Source organism: Oryzias latipes, chromosome 21 (assembly GCF_053564925.1).
Source record: "Oryzias latipes strain Hd-rR chromosome 21, Olatipes_Hd-rR_3.1".
Classification (NCBI taxonomy): Eukaryota; Metazoa; Chordata; class Actinopteri; order Beloniformes; family Adrianichthyidae; genus Oryzias; species Oryzias latipes.
In genome coordinates this window covers 21,094,837-21,117,597 of record NC_136257.1, presented here as the reverse complement: position 1 = coordinate 21,117,597, position 22,761 = coordinate 21,094,837, and the positions used below count along the sequence as shown (strand labels likewise).

Here is a 22,761-nt window from a genome sequence, read left to right as displayed (position 1 = left end):
CTTGTAAACAGCCTTCCCAGAAGATTTCAAGCTGTAATGGCTGCAAAAGGTGGTCCCACATCATATTGAACTCTATGGGTTAGGAATGCGATGGCACTTCAGGGCATATGTAAGTCAATGCGGGTGAGGCAACACTTTTGGCAATATAGTGTATGATAGAATCTAACAATAATTCTGTTGTATTACTTTTCCAATTATTAATTTACTTATTTTAACTCGGATCCTAAAAATGAAATTTATTTTTTAATGAAATATATTGCATATAAATATATTCTGTCATTAGTCAACATGGAGAAAAAAAACAGTAGCAGCTACAGAAAATGTCAAATAAAGGGTTCAGGAACCAAATCAAATGTAGCTGGTTGTAAAAAAAAAGGTGTTGTAAACGCTTTAGTTTAGTGCCAACATCACCTCAGAATTTAAAAGGTACATTTTTAACCTTCTGTGTTCTCAAAAAGGACAAAGCTCTTCTTGGACTAAATCGTCTAAGAAAGCGAATTACACAAATAACAAAAAGACAATTATTTAAGAAATCCCCCCCAAAAAAGGATTTTGTCTTCTTATTCTTTTTACATTTCCATACTCAAAAACGTAACCATACACACATTAAAATAATAACTTGTCCTTCCACCTTCAGCGTTGATCATTTCAGAATACATCTGAAAATAAAGATTAAAACACTTCAAATTCTAATTCTAAATAGCAGTTTTTAAAGTACTGCACTTGTAAAACAGATAACAAAGGAAGGATGCCACTTAGCCCTCTCCTCTATGCAGCTCCACCTTTTTTCTTTTTGCCTCTAACTGTTCTACTGAGACTTTTTAAGTTCTTTTGACGAGTGCGTTTTTTTGTTTGCATGAATTTTGCTTCCCTTGTGATGAATTAAGTCGACTGTAAACAGAATCCCTTTACAATATCAGTCTTTTCTTTTTTCCTGTCAAATTTCCCACTACTATCTCCCTTATTATGTTGAAGAAAGAATTTTTGCTTTCTTAAAAAAAAAAAAAAACAGAATCACAATTTAACACATTTTAAAATATAACTTACTTGTGTTGAACTTTTATTTTTGTAAATCTAACTTAAAAAAGACAGTTTAAAACAAACTGAACACCTGCAAGTCTGTTAGTATGGCATATTGTCTAAATTTAGCTTTAATTTATTTTTAGTAAAAGGTGGTGCAGGTTACACTAACAAATTCTTTCCAGCTTTTTTGAGTAATGTAAAGATAATCATTGTGTCTGTTTTTATGCTCCTTTGGGGTTGTGTTGAATAGAAGTTCTTTTCTTTTTTGTTTGTTTTTAACAGATATTGGAGTGGGAGAGCAACCTCCACTGCAGAGTAAAGCCCAAATTATTAGAAAAAGGCTACTGGGTTCCAGTGATGGTGACATTTCTGAGCATTGGAGACTCACTGGGCAAGCACTGAAGGACTTATTTCTTACAGCAGTAACGATGGTCCTACCCTTGCTGACTGGCACCTCTTGGTTGTCCTTCTTTCTGCCGGTAGTGAAAGAGGCTGGTGGCGTCGAGCTCACCTGCATAACGAATAGCTTCTGCAAACAGCTTAACCACCTGTCAAACAGAAACGCATTTAGTAAAAAGCAATTCTGTAAAAAACACAAGTTTTTCCATTTTCCATTCCATTGACTGACCTGGTAATTGGTGATGAGGGGAACACCATGATCGATGGCCATTCTGCGGATAAGGAAGTTGTCTTTCAGGTGTCGCGTGTTGTTATTGGGCAAGTTGACCACAAGATCAATTTGACCCTCGTTGATCAGTCTGTCCACACGCACAGAGTGAGGCATAAAGAATAGAGTCAAACTTTGTTATATTTTGATACAAACTTAATATCGTTTGAATGATAAAGAAAGCACTATATTTTGTAGTTATGACCCCCCAAAAAAGGTTCTTAAAGTTGCAGCAGTTTCCATTAAACTAGCCCACATAAACTAAGAATACATCATGTCAATGAAAGTGAAATGGGTCTAAATAAAGTCAGCTACTAAAAGACGTAAAGATAGATTTAAGAAAGCTTACGTAAAAAAAAAACAACACTTTATTGAAATCAACTTTTCAAGAAAAACAAGACAATTTCACAAAAAATTGCCTTTTTCGACCAAAATTCCCCTTTTTCGGCCATCAGTAGTTTATTTTACGTTTTTGGTGAGTTTTAATTGTAATTTAAATTTTTGTCATTTTTGTATTTAGCTGAATATTTTACGCCATTCCTATAATGAAAATCCACATACCCTTTAATAGTGGGGAGTTCAGTAACTCCTTTTTCCGTGGGCCAGGCGACTGGAATGGCAGGTACATCATTGGCACACAACCAGGCAGATGTTGCTTCTGTGGCATACAGCTAAGCCAAATAAAATGGAGGAAAAAAATGTATATAGATCTTTTTTTAAATAGTCAACATGAACATAAAACATTTATTAAATATGATACAAGTTAAAAGAGTTTGAGACGCCACCTTAAAGCCTTCTTCTTTGAGCTGGTGTGCTGTAGCAAGGAAGTTGGGTCGGAAAGATTGCTGGACAATAAAGGAAGTGGATGTTTAATTTATTTTTAAACTCAACTAAAAAATATCTAACATAAAACAAAAATGATGTATTGTGTTATTATTTTATGTGCAGTTACTGTGTTTATATATATATATATATATATACATATATATCTTACATTTTTAATATGTGTTAATGGATTTTTTTATGATGTAAAAAAACAGTATTACTAAGTATTACTGAAATATAGTAACCTTGAGATTATTATCTCCTAGTTATTACTAACAACTAATACATTTTAATGAACCTGGTTTTGCTTTGTTATGTTGGGCAAAAACAATGAAAAAAAAGTTGCAGGAAAAAAGTGATTTTGGTTTTTACCTGAATTCCAATAAGGATGCCTTTCTGTGGCAGTTTAAAGCCAGTAGAGAGCATCGCCTTCAGGAAGGCTGAGTAAATGTTTGGTCCAAAACATGCTACCTGCAATAATACACAGATAGCCATACCTGAAATGTTTTTAGGTAACAATTAAACACAGGTTCAAACAATAAAAAAGACAAAACAGCACAAAAACTGGGATGTGTATTCACAACAGGCTCACTTCTCCAGTGGAAGCCATCTCACATCGAAGAACGGGGTCTGCGTCCCTTAATCTGGGCCAGGAGAACATCGGAGCCTGATTGGAAAAAGCCAAAAAAAAAAAAAGTTGCTTTCTTTTGCCGTACAAAAACACCACAAATATGCATTGGAATTGTCTGCTTGTTTAACTGTTGGTTCCCAGCTGGTTAGTAGGACAAGTTGACCAGATGGGAAATCCAAAGGTCTACAGCATGTGTCTCCAACCTTCAAAACTCATGGAGCCTTTTCAAATTCTCGCTGACCACAACCCAGTGGGAGACACAAAGTCAAAGCACTAACTTACCAAATTTAAGTTAAAAATATCTAAGTTACCCTTACTGTCTTTTTCTTAAAAACGTTAAATGAGTTGATTATTTTCATTTTCCTTTTTTTTCCTGTGATACACGACTCTCAAAAATATGTGACACGTTTTTAAAAACACAATGTTTCACTGCTTGATGGATGGTTGGAGCATTATGGGTAATGTAGCCAGGAGCAGGGCAAAGGTATGCGTACTGTGCATCAACTGTTTGTGAATGACTTAAATAATGTTCGACTTATGCGACTTGTATTTGCCTCTTATGATCGTTAAAAGGTGGAACTTTTTAGAATTATAAATATTTTATTTTCCTTCAACTAATGAGCCACAATAGAGGAGTAAAAGAGTGGCTTCAGAGCCTCAGGTTGTAGACCCCTGATCAACCGCGTAGAACGTGGTATATCTTGATGAGATTTCAGTCACAACAATGGTTTAATGTTTTGTGTAATGTGTGTGGTAGAGATAAAGTGTATGTAAGAAGGCAAATTGAAACGCTTTATATTTTCTGAGACCTTACAGATGTCATAACAGAACCAAGTCATTCCCAAATTAATACAAAAAAATGTCAGTAGTCAGCGTAAACTGTATGAAAATGACAGGTTTAAATATTTTGCTTCAGGCCTTTTTCTGACAGAGGTTTTACAGTGTTACTATGTTAAAACAACAAACATTTACACAGCAACCTAAGATGATACGAAGCAGAGGTAAAGATTACATGAGAAAAAATATCTTTTTGAAAAGGAAAAAAAAAAATCAATAATTTAGGGCTCAGATAAAGTAGGAAAAACAAAAGTAAGCTGGTAAATAAGTGCTATTAACACTAGGGATAAAAAGAAAACATAAGGAAAGAAGGTAAAGATGGTAGGCAGTGCAAAAATGAAGAAAACAGGATAATTACCAATATAGTCCTGTGACGCAGGAAAGGAGATAAAAAGAGGAAACAATTAGTTGAAGATTGACAAAGGAAGGGAATAAGGGACATAAAACACAAGAAGAAAGAAATAAGGATACATTTACAAAAATTAAAGATGAGATATGCATCAGACAATGATTGAAAGAAAAAGTATAGGGATGTCCCTGGAAGCAGTATCTTCAATATCTGTCATTTTATTTTAAGATAAATGAAGACGGGGGTGAAATGCCTGTTGGGAAGCCATTCTTATTATCGCCTTTGAAAAGCAGACAATCGAGGTTACTATGAGGAGAACACGAAGCGGTTAGGAATCGTGGGGTTTAAATGTTCATTTCCACACGTTCTGCAGTCAAAGGCCACTGGGGGGAATTCATCTTTTCATCCTTGAAATGGGCTATCTAATCAATGTAATGGGAGTGTAATCCTAGCAAAGTAATGTCTGAAGGGACTGAGAATGTGTTGTACATAGGGAACCAGGATGGCTTCTAGTACACTTGTTCTAAAAGTCAGGGACATATGCACTGATATAATATCAGTATATTCATGAAACAAAGACAGAGAAAGACTAACTTCGAGACTAACTAACTGCGTATTTTGAGGTCTGAGATAATGACAACTGCAAGAACAAATGAATCACACAGAAACATATAATTGTGTATGTTTATATGGGGAAAAATATTGCTTAACTGACCAAACTGTCTCCAGAACCAAAAGTGCACCAGCTGATTCTAACTTTTTGGGTTGGATCTTGGGGGGGATTCTGCACTAATAAGTAAGTCTTAAAGAAAAAGAGAGAGGTATCCGTCTAGGCCTGACACTTGACTTCAAGTACTGGTGTCTAGCTATATACATAGGTTTTTTTGTTGGAGTCTTTGTTATTTGACTGCCTCTCCCTTATGCTGTGTTCACATACAATGGAATTTGTGTGATACATTTGCATCCACTTGTATTATGACACCTTTTTTCATTATTGTCTTGATACAAATAAGAACAATGTCATAAAGTTTGGGCTAACGGACATATAGTCAAAGTCTCCTCCATGCTGGTTTAGCCCTTGTGCTATCCTAGGCACTTTAACATTGGGAGTTGGGTCATCTAGACACCACAAGACAGTGCGCTGAACCTTTTTTCTTCAATCATTTGTGATCTTTATATATATACATACATATACACATATACATATATATACATATACATTAGGCCTGCACAATATACCGCAAATTTATCGTTATCGCGAAATCAAGCTGTGCAATATGCATACCGCAAAAGACGGCAAAAATCGCAATAAATGATTACCTTAAATGTGCTAAAACAAACTCATGGCAGCTTGAAATATTGAACAAATGAAATACATCCCTTTATGCATTTAACCAATCAGAAGGACCCGTTTACGTTTTTGATCAATCAGATGAGCCCTTTTATGTTTGATGTTTGCCTCCTACGTCGACAAGGGTCATTTGGAGTATATTTTTAAACTGTTGCAGTGAAATGGAAATGATGTTTTTGTTTTTTTGGCTATTTGTTTATATACCACAATTTATATCGTTATCGCAATATTAATTACCAATATCGCATATCGCGAGTTTTCCTCATATCGTGCAGCCCTAATATACATATACATACATATATATATATATATATATATATATATATATATATATATATATATATATATATATATATATATATATATATATATATATATATATATATATATATATATATATATATATATATATATAAGTATATATACACATATATGTATATATGTATATGTGTGTATATATACACACATATATGTATGTGTGTATATATATATATACACACACAGTCAGAACGGATACAGTGATACAGGCTTAATCACTTTTGATGCAATAAAAATCAAGTTTGATACTTTTTTGTTTGTCTACTTCAAACTTAACGATGGTGTAGCCCACAAAAAAAGAGAAATGAAAGGACATTTTTTTCAAAGCTTTTAATTTTAAACAAGGAAGCATCACTAAGTCACTTAGGCTTCTAAGCCTTGAGGCAGTTGTGCTCTTGTGTTTTTGTTATTTTTTTGTTCTTATAAAATACAGAAAGAAAAAAAGCAATTTAAGAGGGACTTGTTGGTGAAAAGTAAAAAAAAAAAAAGATTAAACAAGGCTTCACACAGAGAAAAGAAAATAGAAAACAGAGTTTGTGAGGGAAAATAACATGAATGAGGACGACAAAATTATGTGAGCTCTGTAGTAATAAGTTGAAGATAAAAATACAATGACAGACAAAATATGAAATAAATATATTTCAGACCCCTCAAAGTGCAGAAAAACTGGTTTACAATGCTGGCCAAATGTCAAAGCAGAAAAAATGTGTTCAAAAGTAAAAAAGAAATTAGCAATACTTTGTTAAGCAGCTAACGTACAAAGCTCTAAGCGAGTCCTTATCAGTAAAAGGAATTAAGGATGTATGATATACTACAAGTAAATTCTAGAAGCCTTTTCAGATTTTCGCTTGGAGAATTCAAAGCTCTAATTAATATTCCTCACCAACAGACAACAGACTGGAAATTGAAAACTTTAGGCGGTGAGGGAGAGTGGGGGATTATACCTGCGTGATTGGCTCCAAACTGCAACCATTGTTAAGCAGCTCTGTTGTCATTAGAGTGAGAAATTGCTTTGGAAAAATTGCTTTAGAACAGCTGGTGACAAGCAATCACTCTCATAGCCAATCTAAGAAGAAGGCCTCCCAGTTGATATGAAAAACCCACCAACTACTTCCATTTTCAGGCCCATAGAAAGGAATGCTCCACTAATTACTGTTTTCATATGGACAATACAATATCTAATAAAATGCACAGAATGGAGAAGAAAAGAGTTAAATGTATAGACTTTTATGCAATTAATTGAAGTTTAGTAAGGAAAGGTGATTTAGGTGACTTTGAACGTGGCATGCTGATCTATTGGGATTTTCCCACACAACCATCTCTAGGGTTTACAGAGAATGATCCAAAAAATAGGAAATATATTTGAGTGGCAGTTCTGTGGGTGGAAATGCCTTGTTGATGCCAGAGGTCAGTGGAGAACTCAAATAACCACTGGTTACAACCGAGGTCTAAAGAAGAGCATCTCTGAAACACAACACGTCCAACCTTGACGCAGATGGGCTACTACAGCAAAAGACCACACCAGGTTCCACTCCTGTCAGGTAAGAACAAGAAAGTGGGGCTACAATTCACACAGGTTCATCGATGTTGGGCAATAGAAGATAGAAAAAACGTTCATTTGTCTGATGAGTCTCCATTTTTCCTGCAACGTTCGGATGGTAGGGTTAGAATTTGGTGTCAAAAAATGAAAGCATGGATCCATCCTTGTATCAATGGTGTGGGAGATATTTTCCTTTTCACACATTTTTGGCCCCTTAGTATCAATCAAACATGGTTACAACACCACAGCCTATCTGAGTATTGTTGCTGACATGTCCATCCCTTTATGACCACAGTCTTCCATCTTCTGATGGCTACTTCCAGCAGGAGAATGCACCATGTCATAAATCATCAGGAATAATCTCAGACTGGTTTCTTGAACATGGCAATGAGTTCACTGGACTCAAATGGCCTCCACAAGTACCATTTCTTGACCCAATAGAGCACCTTTGGGATGTGGTGGAACAGGAGATTGGCATCATGGATGTGCAGCTGACAAATCTGCAGCAACTATGTGATGCTTTCAAATCAATATGGATCAAACTCTCTGAGGAATGTTTCCAGTACATTGTTGAATCCTTGCCACCAAGAATTAAAGTAGTTCTGAAGGCAAAAGTGTGTCCAACTTGGCACTTGCAAGCTGTACCAAATAAAGTGGCCAGTGAGTGTACATTACTTTCTGTTACAGTTGCCCCTCTATAATTGCGGGACTTATGTTCTAAAAATGACAGGCAATAGGCAAAAACTGCAAAGTAGTCATTTCATTTTTCGCAATAATTCAATTACAACAATTGTTTTAAGGCTGTATAACTCCTCACTACACACTGTATAAATTTTTCTCAGACAAACATTGAAATTGTTTCATTTTTTTTCCCTGTTTAAACACACACCCACACACTTCTTGGATGCTGCACACCTTACTTTCATTCACTCAATCAACGCTCAATGCAAAGGATTGTTTATGCCACTCTAGGGTTGTGCCGATGGACGATACCATCGTGATGGGTGAGTCACATCACGATGGAGAGACACCATCGTGATCCCACGCCCCCGCCACATTGCGAGTCGACACCATAAGCCACGGTTACATGTGCAAATATCTTGATCGGATCAATGGTCGGATTAGAATCCAACCGTGAATATAGCCCCAGAAAAACTTTTTCAGAATATAACAAACATTCACATGGGTCACACTTTCGGTCTGAATAAATCATTTGCACATGCGCAGTAGGGTTTGAAAAACAGCTCGGTAATATACGAGACGATCTTCTAAACGTGCTTTTAATAATGTTACGGTTATCATGAAGCGCTTGTTCGCTCATCGTTTTATTTTTAATCCGTGTGGTCAGTGCTTTTACTGTTTAAGAACTGAGCCAGAAAGAAGCCAAGATTAGCAGTATGCTAACACGGGCTAACAACATTAGCTTTGGGTGGACATAAAATCCATCCGGAAATTCTGCAATCTGCATCTTGGCTGCACTTAAACATGTAGGAATAACATCAGCCTTTATTTAGTCGGGACACGACTGGAAACACAAATCCACGTGATTGTTTGAACGGTTTCTAAAGACTGAGCGACATTTCTGCTTTGAAGCTCACACCGCCCCAAAGCCGCTGTGTGAGCTGGCGGTCCAAGCTCTGCTCAGACACACACTTTTAGACCCGGTTCTGAGTTCGGTAGCTTGTTCCCCTAGAGCTGCGGGATGGATCCCAGTCCTAAATCTCCCACACATACCGCTCATGTAACAAAGCACCCCCCTTCCCCTCAAACACAAAGCTGTAAGTCCGCACTCCGCCGGTCCACTTGACTAATCAAGTGCGGGAGCGGACTACTTCTTTCTATTTTGTTTATTAATTTTTTTGTTAAAGTCACTTCCCTCGGTTTATACTGGATCATCGCGGATGAGTCATTAGTTAGGAAATAAAATAAATAAAGTAATAAAGTAAAAAAACGAATAGCAATTATATAAGAGCGAGAAATTAAAAATAGCCCCCCCCCTGGACGATATCATCGTCCATCCTGATGGTTGACAGCAAACATCGTCAACTGCCAATTTAAGGGACATCGCCCAACCCTATGCCACTCTGCCTTCATGGAGCCGATCCTCTGTCTCCTGACCCTTGCTTGGATTTTGACCAATCTGTCTCTTCTCTGATGATCTCATGCCTGTTATAAACTCCTGCCTGCATGATTCTGATTTAGCTTTGTGGACATTTAGCTGAGCTCATAAACCTGCTGCACTTGGATCCAGCGGTCTGCCTGTTCTTGTGACAATTACAGAATGAAAACAAAGATCCTCTTTGCAAATCGAACGCATTCTGGAGAGGGGACACGGCACGGAGGGGATTGATTTACAAAAGTCTACAGCGAATCAGGACTCAATCCACTTAAAAAATAAATAAAGTTTTTTAAAAAAGCATGCAAAATCGCACAAAAAAATCTGAGAAAGACTGTAAAAGCAGAAAAGTAACAAGGCAAAGGGTCACTGTACCTCAATACTTATGGTTTTGGCTGTAGATGCCCAATGTAAATAGAGCTCCACTTCAAAGCTTTGAAAAATAATACTTTTGTTTTATGAAATGAAAAGACAGGAAAAAGGAACAATCTTCTTGTTTTACTGCCCCATTCTCCCATCTTAAACCACCCTAGAAGGGGTCAAAGTTGCCAGCTTTCCTAGTTGAAGTTTTTGTGCAAAATATCCCATGCCATGGAAGCAACAACTCAAAGCTTCCTTTTTTACCCAGATTAAACTAAATGTTTGGATCAGGCTGATAAAACAAGCTCTGACTGAAGATACTTCCACTTTCCTGAGAGAAGAAACTGTATTGAACCTAACAAACATCACTGCAAACATACAACTATAGACATCCAGTCTTTTACAGAGATAGATCTGTCTAATAATGCGTAGAAGAAGTTGGTGCCGACACAAAGGACAAAAAAAATCATTAATCCTGACCAAACAGTGATTGTGTTGGATCTCAGTTCCACTTATTTTGCTTATCAATTATAACAACAGAGCAACAACTGAACTATACAATAAGAAATGTAAATGTTACCTCCAGTGTGCACGTGTTACTGTTCTTTAGAGCACAACAAGCCTTTAAGTATTACAACTAAAAATAACAAACCACATACTTGCTCCTGTTTAGGCATGCTGTTTTCCCTGCCCACAGCATATCCGTTTTTGCTGTTCTGAAATTCCATTTTTAATTTATATGAAGTATATTTGTGTCAGTGTCATCATTTTTCCCAATAAAACCCCATCTCTTTTTTTCCACTCCTTACCTTGATTCCTACATAGTCTACAGGAATAAATGGTTTGTCCAGTGAAGGTAGAATGGATTCATCCAAAGGCTCTCCAACCATTACTTTGGTTGCTACGTTGATGAAGTCCACACCGATTGTTTTTGATACAAATGGAAAAGAACGCGATGCTCGCAGATTACACTCTATCACCTACAAGGGTTCAAAACAAAGAGTGATCATTTTAAAATGGTGAAACAGATGTTACAGAATGCTGCATATATAATCCAAGCAAGACAGAAACTAATGTGCATATTTATGTGCATCACAAGTCATTATTAACATGTATAAACACCCCCAGTGCATAAATATGAACACCTTTTGAGTGGGCTGCAGATGGAACATCTATTGAAAGCAACAAAGGTCATAAAGGCGTTCTACTTCCACAAGTCACTCTGAAGGCCATTCAGCTTCAGTCTGTGTGGAAATTGCAACTGCAACCAGATGTAAAAATCCTAACCAGTCATTAAGTCATACTTGTGGAAATATTACTTACCATAACATCATTGTCTTTAACCAGAAATTGAGTGTTGAAAGGTCCGGAAATTTCAAACGCCTGTGCAATCTTTCGAGTTGCGATTTTCACCTAGACACAAAGTGAAGAAAAGAATAATTCCTATAGTAGACTTTCCTATATAGTGTACATGTACTCCATGAAAGTAAAAAAATAAAAAAACAATGCACCTTGAGACTTACCAATATAGTTCTAAGGTCAAATATCATTATTAATGATCATTTTTCATCTACTATTTTTCTTTCATTTTGAATAGCTAAATGAGAGCATTTTTTGTGCTAATTGTACACATTTGTACTAAAGTTGGTAATATCTGTGTTAAGCATCTTTTATAGGTATCATAGAAAATCTGTAGTGAATTTAAGATCATGAAATACATACAAGAGACAAGCGTTATATGGCACAAAGTCACTTCAAGATTTGAAAAATACCATTGACTGAATATGAGCAGTGTGACTTCCTCCATAGAAAATGCCTTACTCCAGACTCCAACCAAATAAGATAAATTCAGTCACTTTTTTTCTGCAATATGTACTCCCCCATAATATAGCCAGATGACGTCAGTAAACAGTGGTTGGTCCTGGTTGGACTGAGTCATCATTTCTATGGCAACCACTATTTCTTATCAGGAGTTTTGGAAGTCCACAACCCTTCCACTTGAAAGCGGGCTCAGGAGAATCTGTCAATCAAACACTTTATACGTTCGATGTGTGACCAACTCCTTTTGTTGAGGCATCTGATTGGCTAGTGCATAGCTTGAATAACTTGCAATAAAGAAAAAATATAATCAGCAATAACATATTAAAAAGATATCAGAGCAAGAATGGTTATTCAGATAGATAGAATGACTGAATAATAGCTGTTTGTTTCTCTATACAAGTCTATGAGATTTTGGCTTCTTGGAAACAGCGAGTACTTCCTGTTGGGAATGCGAGTGGGGATGGGCCACCTAGTCCAGTTCTCATCTGCAATCAATGGAAATAACTGACATGGAAACACTAGCGTTGTGCAGAAACTGTAGAAATATCAAAAAATGAAATAAAATAAATGGACCTAAGGAAAAAAAAGACCCACTTCTATTTAAATCTAAGTGCCACACAGAGTCAAGTGTTGGGTTACGGTGGTTTTAGACAAGTAAATAAGACAATTAGCTACCTGTGGTCCGATAAGTCCTAAATCACAGGTTTCCCTGCCAGTTTAAATAACAGGGCATTTGGTCATTATATTCTTTGTTTTTTTTTTTTTTTTCAAGCGTGTTATTCAGAATTATCTAAAAGAAGACAAAAAGTACATCTACTAACAAAAAAAACATATTGCAATTATTGTCATCTCCTAAATGTAACACCATCCATCACAGCATATTACGGTATATGTGAGTATTTAGGATTTAACTAACCTTTTCTAAAGCTCCCTGGCTAATGGTTTGTGTTGGGAGCATTAAAGTGGCATCCCCTGAATGCACCCCAGCATCTTCCACATGCTCTGTTATGGCATGGACAAGAACCTGAAAAGACACATGGTGATAATGCAGGAAAAAGAAAAAAACATTCCAGTTCTAAAAGGCAACAGAGATACATACTCATGCTTAGTAATGTTTTCATTCTGATGACTAAGTGGAACCTTAAAGTTACAAGTAGAAGGCACTCAAATATATACAGTATGCTATGAATAACTCACAAGTGGGTAAATCATTTGAATGTGTGTTTGAAGCAAAAACAATGTTGAAAAGGTCAATGATCCCTATGAGAAAAATGTTCTGCATCTATTACTGAGAATTGTGATGCAAAAGTAGGTAGTTTTAGTACAATCAATAGTCGCAGTTTTAAAGAATCCATGGTTAGTTGTTTTTTTCTAATCTCCAGACCACACCTCTTAAAAAAAAGTCAGATCAATTAAGTTCGTTTTTGGAAGTTCTTAAAGAGAGAAATAAAATAAAAATAATTACACGGCCAAGTTCAGCCCAAACTACGGCAGGAGAACAATGTTCACAGTCAAAGGAGTAACTTACATTCCACCCACAGAAAAGGAGATATAAATCACCCGGCAACTCAATGCAAGTATGCGTCCGCAAATGAGCTGCTGTGTCATTAGCCTATTTAAACTGCGACAAACCACTGCATTCATTAGCACTCTACAGATAGAGGCTGTAATTAATACATATTATCTCAGACTTTTTTTTCTCTCCACTCTCCTACACACAGAGCCTAGCATCAGGTTATGAGTGCCGTTCGGTATTCAAGGAGTGGCAGCCTTGTTAATGTGATACTGGAGATAAAGGAAGGGCTGAATTCAGAGAACGTGGAGCGAGGAAATCTACCATATAGCTGAAAAGCCCACGTACAGACATCCTTGAAATGACTCTCATAGTCTGAACAAAAGAACAACAGTCAGGCTGTTCACAATGAGTACCTGGCTGGCTCTGTCATCTACAGCAACCCGTCCTGATGTATAACACTATAAAGTACTATTTAAAGCGGTGTCATCTTATCATTAGGAGGACTATAATCTCAAAGGTAATTCAAGTTTTGATGTACCTGAGGGGTCGAATTAAATTTGCATGTGCTTTATTATTCTCCAATCTAATATTAATGTCAAACCAGCTGAAAATATTTTATTTTTTAATGGCAAACCAGGTAAAGTAACGAATGATGTAGCAGTTTAAAAAGTGTTTTTTTTTACTTTTTTTTTAATTTCCTATTGTTGTTTAACTTGATTACAAGTTTAATAGAAATAAAAAAAATATCTATGATTTTATATTTTACAAAAGCTAAAAGATTTGGGCATGTGATTCCTTCCTTAAGAGTTTGCTTTTTGTTAAAAAAAATGATCATATTTAAAGTAGAATCAGTATATAAAGTATACGATAATTTTAGCTTGGAACTATCCATTACATTCCCTTCAACAAATGTATCTGTGCTCCATCTTTTACACTAAAGATAAGTATCATACTTCGGCTGCATCGTTCCACTTTCCTTCAACTTAACATGTTTTCCTACCGCTCAGTTCAAGAACTAAAAATAAGAAATTCAAGGTTACAGAGATAAACAAAAGTGCCATCATAAATGCTAATGTGATAAACGTGCTGTAGGTGCAAAAAAATGAAATAATGTCCTCAAAGCTGTACAATTTAATGTTTTTAATTAACTATGTTAAGGCCTACTTTCAATATTGTCTCTGATTAGCCCTTGGAAACAATTGACATTAAGTCCTGAGAAAGAGAAAGAAACAGGAGAACCCCACCTTGCCATCCTTAGCCACAGCATCAACTTCTACCTCCCTGGCCCCACGCACAAACTTTGTGATGACCACTGGATGCTCCTGGAGTCAAAAACATAAGAAATTCATTGTTTTATTGAAAAAGAAAGTGAAAAAATAGAAGACATATAGTATTTTGATGCTTCTTTATAAGAAGTTCAGGCAAACTTTCTTAGGATTCATAAACAAAACACACAAAAAAAAGACCATCCTTTTAAATCAAACAAATGATTTCAATGGGAAAATTTGCCAAAACCCTGAGGTCTTATTTTTCGAAGACTGTTAGCCAACAGCATTGTTGGGACTCAACAAAAGCTGTGAAAAAGTGAAATTCATTCTAAAAAGAATCATTACACATAAAAAAAAATATTCCAAGCCTTTATTTATTGTACTTTTGTTGATTATGACATACAGGTAGTGGACATCCACAATTTACTACCTCAGAAATTGAGATTTATTGTGAAATAATAAATGCTGGAAACTTGTGGTGTCGCATCCTGATCAGCTTAATAACCCAAGACACCTGCAAAGGTTTCCTGAGCCTTTAAAGGGTCTGTCAGTCTGGGTCAGTGTGCTACATAAGCATAAAGAAGAATTCTGACTTGAAAGACGTCCAGAAGACCGCAATAAACACCCTCCACAAGGAGGGAAAGCCACTAGAAGTCACCTTTAAACATGCTGGTTGTTCATGCTGTATTTAAGCATTTTAACAAAAAATTAATGACAAGAAAAATGCTGGTAGTAAAAGGTCCACCAGTAACAGCGATAACCACAGCCTTGAGAGGATTGTCGAGTGAAATTCATTAAAGACTTTGTGTGAGCATCACAAGTAGCCTGAGGCTGGAGTCATGCAGAGTAGAGAATGACACACGAGAGAGGATTTCCACTCATGTCCCGTCCCACTTCCACAGAAAGAAATTATGTTAAAAAATAATCCTTAAAATGGCTTCCACTCCTCTACCACTCCATTGTACGTTTTTCAAATTTGGTTACTGTATGTTATACATTACATGGTATTTTATCTGCTCCCATCCTGTTCTAGAGCAACTGCAGAGTTTCTGTTTTTAGACTTTTTATATTTGACATAGTTCACACCATGTCTATTATAGTTAAAAAAAATAAAATAAAAACATCCATCCATCTTCTTCAGCTTATCCTGGACCGGGTTGGGGGGGCAACAATCTAAGCAAAGGTGCGCAGACTTGTCTTGCCCCAGCCACTTCCTCCAGCTCCTCTGAGGGGACCTCAAGGCGTTCCCAGGCAAGCCGAGAGACAGTCTTTCCAGCGTGTCCTGAGTCTTCCCTGGGGCCTCCGCAGAGTAGGACATACCTGGAACACCTCCCCAGGGAGGCATCCAGGAGGCATCTGGAGACCAGATGACCAAGCCACCTCAACTGGTCCCTCAACGGAGGAGAAGCGGTTCTACTCTGAGCGAGCTTCTCACCCTATCTCCAAGGAAGCGTCCAGCAACCCATCATTTCGGTCGCTTGTATCTGGGATTCCGTTCTTTTGGTCATGACCCAGAGCTCATGACCATAGGGGAGTATTGAAATGAAGATTGACCGGTAAATTAATAGCTTTTGCTTTCTAGCTCAGGTCTCTTCACCATACAGACGCTGCTCCAATCCATGAGTCAATCTCACGCTCCAGTCTTCCCTCACTCGTGAACAAGACCCCAAGATATTTGGACACTCCACCCACTGAGAGAGAGCAAACTAAAAAACGAACAAAAATAAAGGTCAATTTTTCTTTCTTTATTTAACTTTTTCAAATGGGCTTTTAATGGGCCTTGTCTATACTTTTTGTTGTCTTTCCTATTGGTTGGTCCCCAACCCCTTCTGCTACTGTAAAAATTTTATCCCATGATTAGTGTAACAGATGAGTCCTATCCCACAGGAATCCTTTGGGAATTCCATGACCTGTGGGATTTCTGGAAAAATCTCAGCCTCTGATGCAGAGTGACACACAGGTGTGATGAGAAATGTCACATTCCACCTGTCAACTCATTCCTGAACCAGAGGCAATGGCAGAAGCCTCTTACTTTGGCTGAGAAGAAAACAACTGGACCTTTGCTCAACAGTTTAAAGTCTTATTTTCAGATTAAAATAATTTTTACAGAGTCCCTGAGTCTGGAAAGAAATAGAGACACAGAGTCTTTGTTGTCCAGCATGAAATTTGCACATTCAGTGGTGGTTTGGAGCGCCATGTCATCTCCTGATGTTGGTATTTTCTAAAACCCACAGTCCATGCAGCCATTTGCCAGGAAATTCAACAGCACTTCACGCTGCCATCTACTGACAAAATGTATAGAGATGCTGATTTTATTTTCCAGCGGAGCTTGGCACCTGCCCACACTGTTATTATAGCTGGTTTAATGACCACGGTGTTCCTGTGCTTAATTCAGCCAGCAAACTCGCCTGATAGAAAATCTATGGAGTGTTGACAAGAGGAAAATGAGAGACTCTAGACCCAACAATGCAGATGACCTGAAGGTAGTCATCAAAGCAAGCTGAGCTTTCATTACACTTACACAGGGCCACAGGCTGATCGCCATCTCGACACAGCATATTGAACAAGTATTGAGTGCATAGAAATGAACAGTTTTCAGACCACATTTGTGCTGAAAACATAGTTTTTTTATTGGTGTGATATAATATTCCAATTTTCCAAGACATTAAATTTTAGGTTTTTATTATCTATAGACTATAATCATTAAAACTACAAGAGATGAAGGTTCAAAATATTTAAATCTATGTGTGATGATTATAGAAATGAGCTTCACTTTTAAATAGACAGAAAAAGATCTAATATGCCAATAAATAATATCAGACTTTCAAATTATTTTCATGTTTATAAATTGATATTGAAAAAAACCCAAAGCTGAATAAAAATCCTTACTAAAATGTTACTATATCATCTGTATGGAAAAGCTGTGAAAAACTTTCAGTTCGTTACTTTTAACTAATCTAACTCAGCCTCCAATTTACTTGGGAGAGTAAACCAGAGCATGTCAGAAAGCAAAAGTGACAACTTCTGAACTGCAGGATAAAAGCACTTCAAACAGCTTTTCCACAAATGGATTTGTTGGGTTTTAGACTTTAAGGACTTCAAAATGACGGTTCACTCCACACTTTTAAAGCGTATCTGACACAAGCTTTCATGCTAGTTACAGGTAAGATGTTTTTTTCATTCATTTTTTCCAGTAACTGTTTTATTAAAGCTTTTTTAGGTTAAGGTCTGACTGGGCAGACGCAGTCTACTAACTGAATTTGTACACTGCAAAAACTGAATCTTAAGAAGGAAAAAAGACAGACAGACAGACAGACAGACAGATGACTATATTAATCCCACAATGGGGAAATTTCATTTATCTGTGGCAACAAAAACGACATTCAGAAATAATCTATATAATATTACATCAAAGAAGGACATCAAAAGTCATTCATATTAAATTATTAAAAATTATTAATAAAATTATTATGAAAATTATTATCAAAAACGAGATTCATTTTAAACAAATAAATAAAAATTAAATAAATAAATACAGCTGTGAAAGTGTAAAAAACATGTAAAAACTTTTAAAAAAAAGAAAGGAAAGTTCAAGAAAAAACATGTTTTATTTTCTGTCCAGCAAGACATATAATCTTATTAAAGAAGTTTTACAAAAGAAAAATAAGCTTAGTTAAGGAAAAAGTGTCTTAGTGACTATACTGTTTTTAAATTTTATTGTATTTTATGCACAGCACTTTGAGTGACATGTGTTGTTGTAAAAATGCTATATAAATAAAGGTTGCTTTTATTTCATTTGATTTATAATTTTATCGTAACCCTTGTACTATCCTAGGCACTTTAACGTTGGGAGTTGGGTCTTCTAGACCGCCTAGACAGTGCGCTGAACCTTTTTTCTTCAATGATTTGTGATCCTCACTGGTGTCCATGGATTACATGAAATCTTTCCACTTTTATCCACCTTTGTCATGGTAGGGAGAACACGTCAATGGAAGGATGGGGTCATCTAAGATAGCACAAGGGTTATAATAAGCATCCCTGGTAAGACCATTGGCAAATTTTCAAGAAACAAAATACACATTTTAAGAATTTCTGACTTTTTTCTAAGAGGCCTTTTCCTGCAGTTTCTTTAACTTTTGAAAGTAAACCAAAAAGAGAGCCTAAAACTAAGGAAATACCTAATTTTGTGGTGGTGTTCAACAGTTCTTAGCGGGCTAATAGTATTACCCCTTAAATGTTAAAACTATTCAAACGCGTGGAAGTGTTCACCTGTTAACAGGATTGTTTTGATGCTGAATGTGGGAAACACCTACAGTACATGGTAGAGGTGACAGTGACCAGCCTTATGTTTGGGTGACATAAAAAAATGTTTTACTTAAAGAGCAACATTTTTAATGCACTGAAAAAGTGGTTAAAGAAATATTGGTTATTTAATGTCAAGATAATTGAAAAGTGAATGATTCAGTATTAGGAAGCAAGCATATGGATATTTCTTGTCTCGGGTGTCAGCAGGATCTCACCTGGGATACCTGTGTAGCCTCTTCTAAGAAGCGTTTCATCTCCTCTTCTCCATACGCAACATTCATTGCAGAGCCACTGGTGAGAGGACGGATGTATAGGAAGGAGAGAAATCGAGTGACAGAACCATGAAGAAAGAGAGGCCATTGAGCAAGAAAGAGTATGAACTTCAAATGGTTGTTAAAAACACTCATTATCTCACTATTGCATCACCATTACCATAGGGAACAAGGCCTAGAAACTCAAATTAAGAGGCAAGAAAGAGAGAAAGAAGAACTGCTATTTAGGTCGAAAAGCACTTGAGGCGCTTCAAAATGAGATCAGAACCTAATCGTTTAAAAACAACAGATTTATGCAAGTGTTTCCATCTTTTTCCGTGGTTTTTGTTTTTAGCCAGGTTGCTTAAAAGCAAGGGGACAAATGTCAAAGAAAGGCCAGAGGGTTCTGTCCAGTTTTTATTTCTCACATGTCAAAAACTCGCTGGACAAAGACTGATGCTTCTTTCACAGTTGTGCAAAAAAGACAGAGCTAGTTAAAAATGAAACTGTGCACAAATTGGGACTTGAGTCCATGACTTGGCCTTGAGTTGGACTTTGATGTTTCACAAAGTAGCTTGAGAAATTGCATTGAGGAATTATTTTACTTTTTTGAAGGCTAACAAAAAATGACAATCTACAGATGTTTTGTAATCGGTGTTTAAATGAGCGTCAAGAAAACGAGAGCATTTCATTGCACAACTAAAGTGGCCATCACAGCATGTTGCCATGTTGTAAATAAAAGGAACCCTACAGAGAAAAAGAAATGCTGCTGCGAATAAAAAAAACAACAACAACCTGCAAATTAAAAAAACATAACGGAAGAGGGTTATAGGAGTTTATCTGCCATGGATAAAAAAGAACAGGATAATGAATTGGAAAAACCAATGAGAAAGTAAGTGAATATGTTGGTGTTCAATATCACTATGTGTACTTTTTAATTTGCTATTCGCTTAGGCCATGTAGCCCCAGGTTGGAAGGTAAACTGGAAGATGCCGGTTTATTGTTAGCTTCAGCTAACACGGAGAAACCTAGTGTGCAGAAAGACCACTAATGAGAGGAGAATCGATTTGTGTAGCTTTACTCCAGCTTGCAGCAAAACACAGTTCCATGTACCACCAGAGCAGTGTCTGCCCCAGACAAACTGACAACAGGTACTGAGAACCTTGAATGAAAATACATCAAAGTGGAAACAACTCACGATTAAATACTTCCGGCACCCTATTACTGTAGATGTTATAGTTTTTATCACTAATAATCATGCTTATGATAATCTGAGGCATGAGTAACAAAAGTTATTTGAATGAATGTGAAGCTGCTTTTTTTATTTGAAGCGTTTTTATTTTTGTATCGCAGCAGCAGCTTTAGTTTTCTTTCTTGCAGTATTTAATTTATTTGCAACATCATTTCTTTTTTTTGTAGCATTTCTCTTATTTCCAACATAAATTCTTTTTATATTCAGCAGTGTTTCTATTATTTGCAGTTGATTTTATTGCTTGCACAGTTACTTTTTTTTTTTTTTTACTGCCATGGCAAGTCTTGGCCACTGCAGACAACCCAGTCTCAACCACTTAAAAAGGGTTTTATTTTAGCAAACAATCACTCGAGTGCATCAAATGAAACAGTCAAAAATTAGTCCAAGAGTTGATAGTACTGCATATTAATGTAAAAATAAAATTCAGAGTAGAAACTCTGTTAATTTTCCGGCTTTATGAAATACCCACATGTAGTTAGGCCCCACTACTTAATTAAGCTACACCACTAGCACCACAGTGGTCTTTTGATCATTGATCTCCTTTTGGTTGTTACCTGAGAACATATGAGGGCCGCAGAAGACAGGGATACCCCACCTGGTTGGCAAAGGCAAAGGCATCCTCCTGTCAATACAAAGCAGGACTTTAAAACAAAATCACTGAAAACAAATTAATTCAAATATAAGAGCATATTAAAAAAACACAACCATAACATATTTTATATACCCCTCATAAAGGTTTACATTTCACAGTTCACTGTAACCAACCAGCCAGCAGTTTTTGACAGTAAAACATGGCTAACACCACCTGTGGGCCCAAATTACATTTTTTTAACTCATTTTTTTGGTCTAAATCTAGGTTGATGGCAGTTTTCTTGGTTGGGTTGCTTTACAGGAGGTTTCTTTTTTTAATGACTGTTTTTAAGTAAGGCTGAATTCATTTGTTCTATTGAAAATGTCCACAAACGGAGATCATTCTGCTTCAGTTTCTTGTAATTTTAATGATTCATGGGTCAGATAAATATTTTCAGTTTTCTAAGACTGCACTCTCGTGTCCTTAACTGCTCATTTACAAGCACATACTTCCGCACGCATGCACACAAACTGTTGAAAAATTCTTCATCGTTATTATAATCATAGCTCTTTCTCTCCACTCCATCTCTCCTCGGGCTTAGAATTTTTATCTCACTCATTACCCAGTGTTCACTCAGGGTGTAGCAGCATTTATAAACACAAAATAGTTTCCCCGAGATGCACGAAGCATCTTCCCATGACTCTGCCAGAGTTATTCCAGCCCATTAAACCAAACTGCCTCTTCAAGGCTGGTATGTAAGGAGAACAGGCAGACAGGCTGAGGAGAGACACAGGACCTGCAGTTTATGCGTGTACTCAATAATCACTCCTCATTGGCAACTCGAAACATGAAAAACAAAAATGAAGAAAGGTTTTAGCTCTGGAAGCAGACACTTGATGTCGACCCTCTTTAATTCTACGGAGTTTGCATCATTTAGATCAGGGGTCGGGAACCTTTTTGGCCAAGAGAGCCATAAACGCCACATATTTTTAAATGTAATTTCGAAAGAGCCATACAATAATGTTGTGTCCTTTTCCCACACTGAGGCACGGAGACTCTTTTAAGGTTCTTTATTCTGGTTACTGTAGACCGCAAGAAACGCCGTTCAATTAATTCAGCAACTCCTGAATCTCTCCCGCCGAGACGAGAGCGCTTCTCCCAACTTTATATTCCCCCCTCCCGCTCCAGCCCTCCCATTTCCTTTATTCGGCCCATAGCTGAACCCCATTGGTCCAAACTCCCTAACAACAGGCTGAGCGACAGAATTGAGGGCCAATCAGATCTCTGCCTGATCGATGCGTTACATGAACTCCAGAACTTTTAACGCGGCCCAACAGCCACCCAGTCCAACTCAGTCCGCGACAATATGTTTAAAACTAAATATACAATTGAATGTGTGCATTTGATGTAATTTCAACACTTTTAAAGTACAATAGGTCTGTGGATTCTTTTTAAAAACTTCATTATTCTGTTGCTAATAAATGATGAGTATTTCTCGTGGTAGTTCTGCTGATGGTCTAGTCTAGTTGATACGTGGTGAGTTTCTGCTTCATGCAGGCGTTGAGACTTTAAACGGGATCTTAGGTCTGAATGTTCTTTAGATGTGGACAAGGAACCAAACACTCACTCCCACGCTGCAGTGAGTGACGGGCAGCGGGTTTACGTTTTTACAATCCCTGCGCGATTCACCTGCTGCCGGTCCCCCCCCTCCCCCCCGGCTTTCTTCCTCACACATCCCGTCCCCGAAACTATGCGCTCTT

General features: G+C 36.9%; 1 protein-coding gene across 3 annotated transcripts in view; it reads right to left on the bottom strand.

Moving 5' to 3' along the window:
* Positions 1-502: 502 nt before the first annotated feature.
* Positions 503-22,761, bottom strand: part of cps1 (carbamoyl-phosphate synthase 1, mitochondrial) — a 52,249-nt gene continuing 29,990 nt past the window's right edge. Inside the window, exons 27-39 of one of the 3 annotated variants that reach the window (XM_023950954.2) lie at positions 20,985-21,052; positions 19,143-19,218; positions 14,599-14,676; positions 12,755-12,862; positions 11,341-11,430; positions 10,827-10,997; positions 3,108-3,182; positions 2,888-2,986; positions 2,476-2,535; positions 2,252-2,361; positions 1,652-1,781; positions 1,462-1,571; positions 503-659 (exon numbers count right to left, since the gene is read on the bottom strand). In XM_023950954.2, the coding sequence (XP_023806722.1) occupies positions 644-659; positions 1,462-1,571; positions 1,652-1,781; positions 2,252-2,361; positions 2,476-2,535; positions 2,888-2,986; positions 3,108-3,182; positions 10,827-10,997; positions 11,341-11,430; positions 12,755-12,862; positions 14,599-14,676; positions 19,143-19,218; positions 20,985-21,052 (1,191 nt within the window). In that variant the 3' untranslated portion in view covers positions 503-643. Of the gene's footprint in view, positions 660-1,279; positions 1,572-1,651; positions 1,782-2,251; positions 2,362-2,475; positions 2,536-2,887; positions 2,987-3,107; positions 3,183-10,826; positions 10,998-11,340; positions 11,431-12,754; positions 12,863-14,598; positions 14,677-19,142; positions 19,219-20,984; positions 21,053-22,761 lie in introns of those variants that run through there. The other 2 variants (XM_023950956.2, XM_023950955.2) reach the window with 2 other exon arrangements.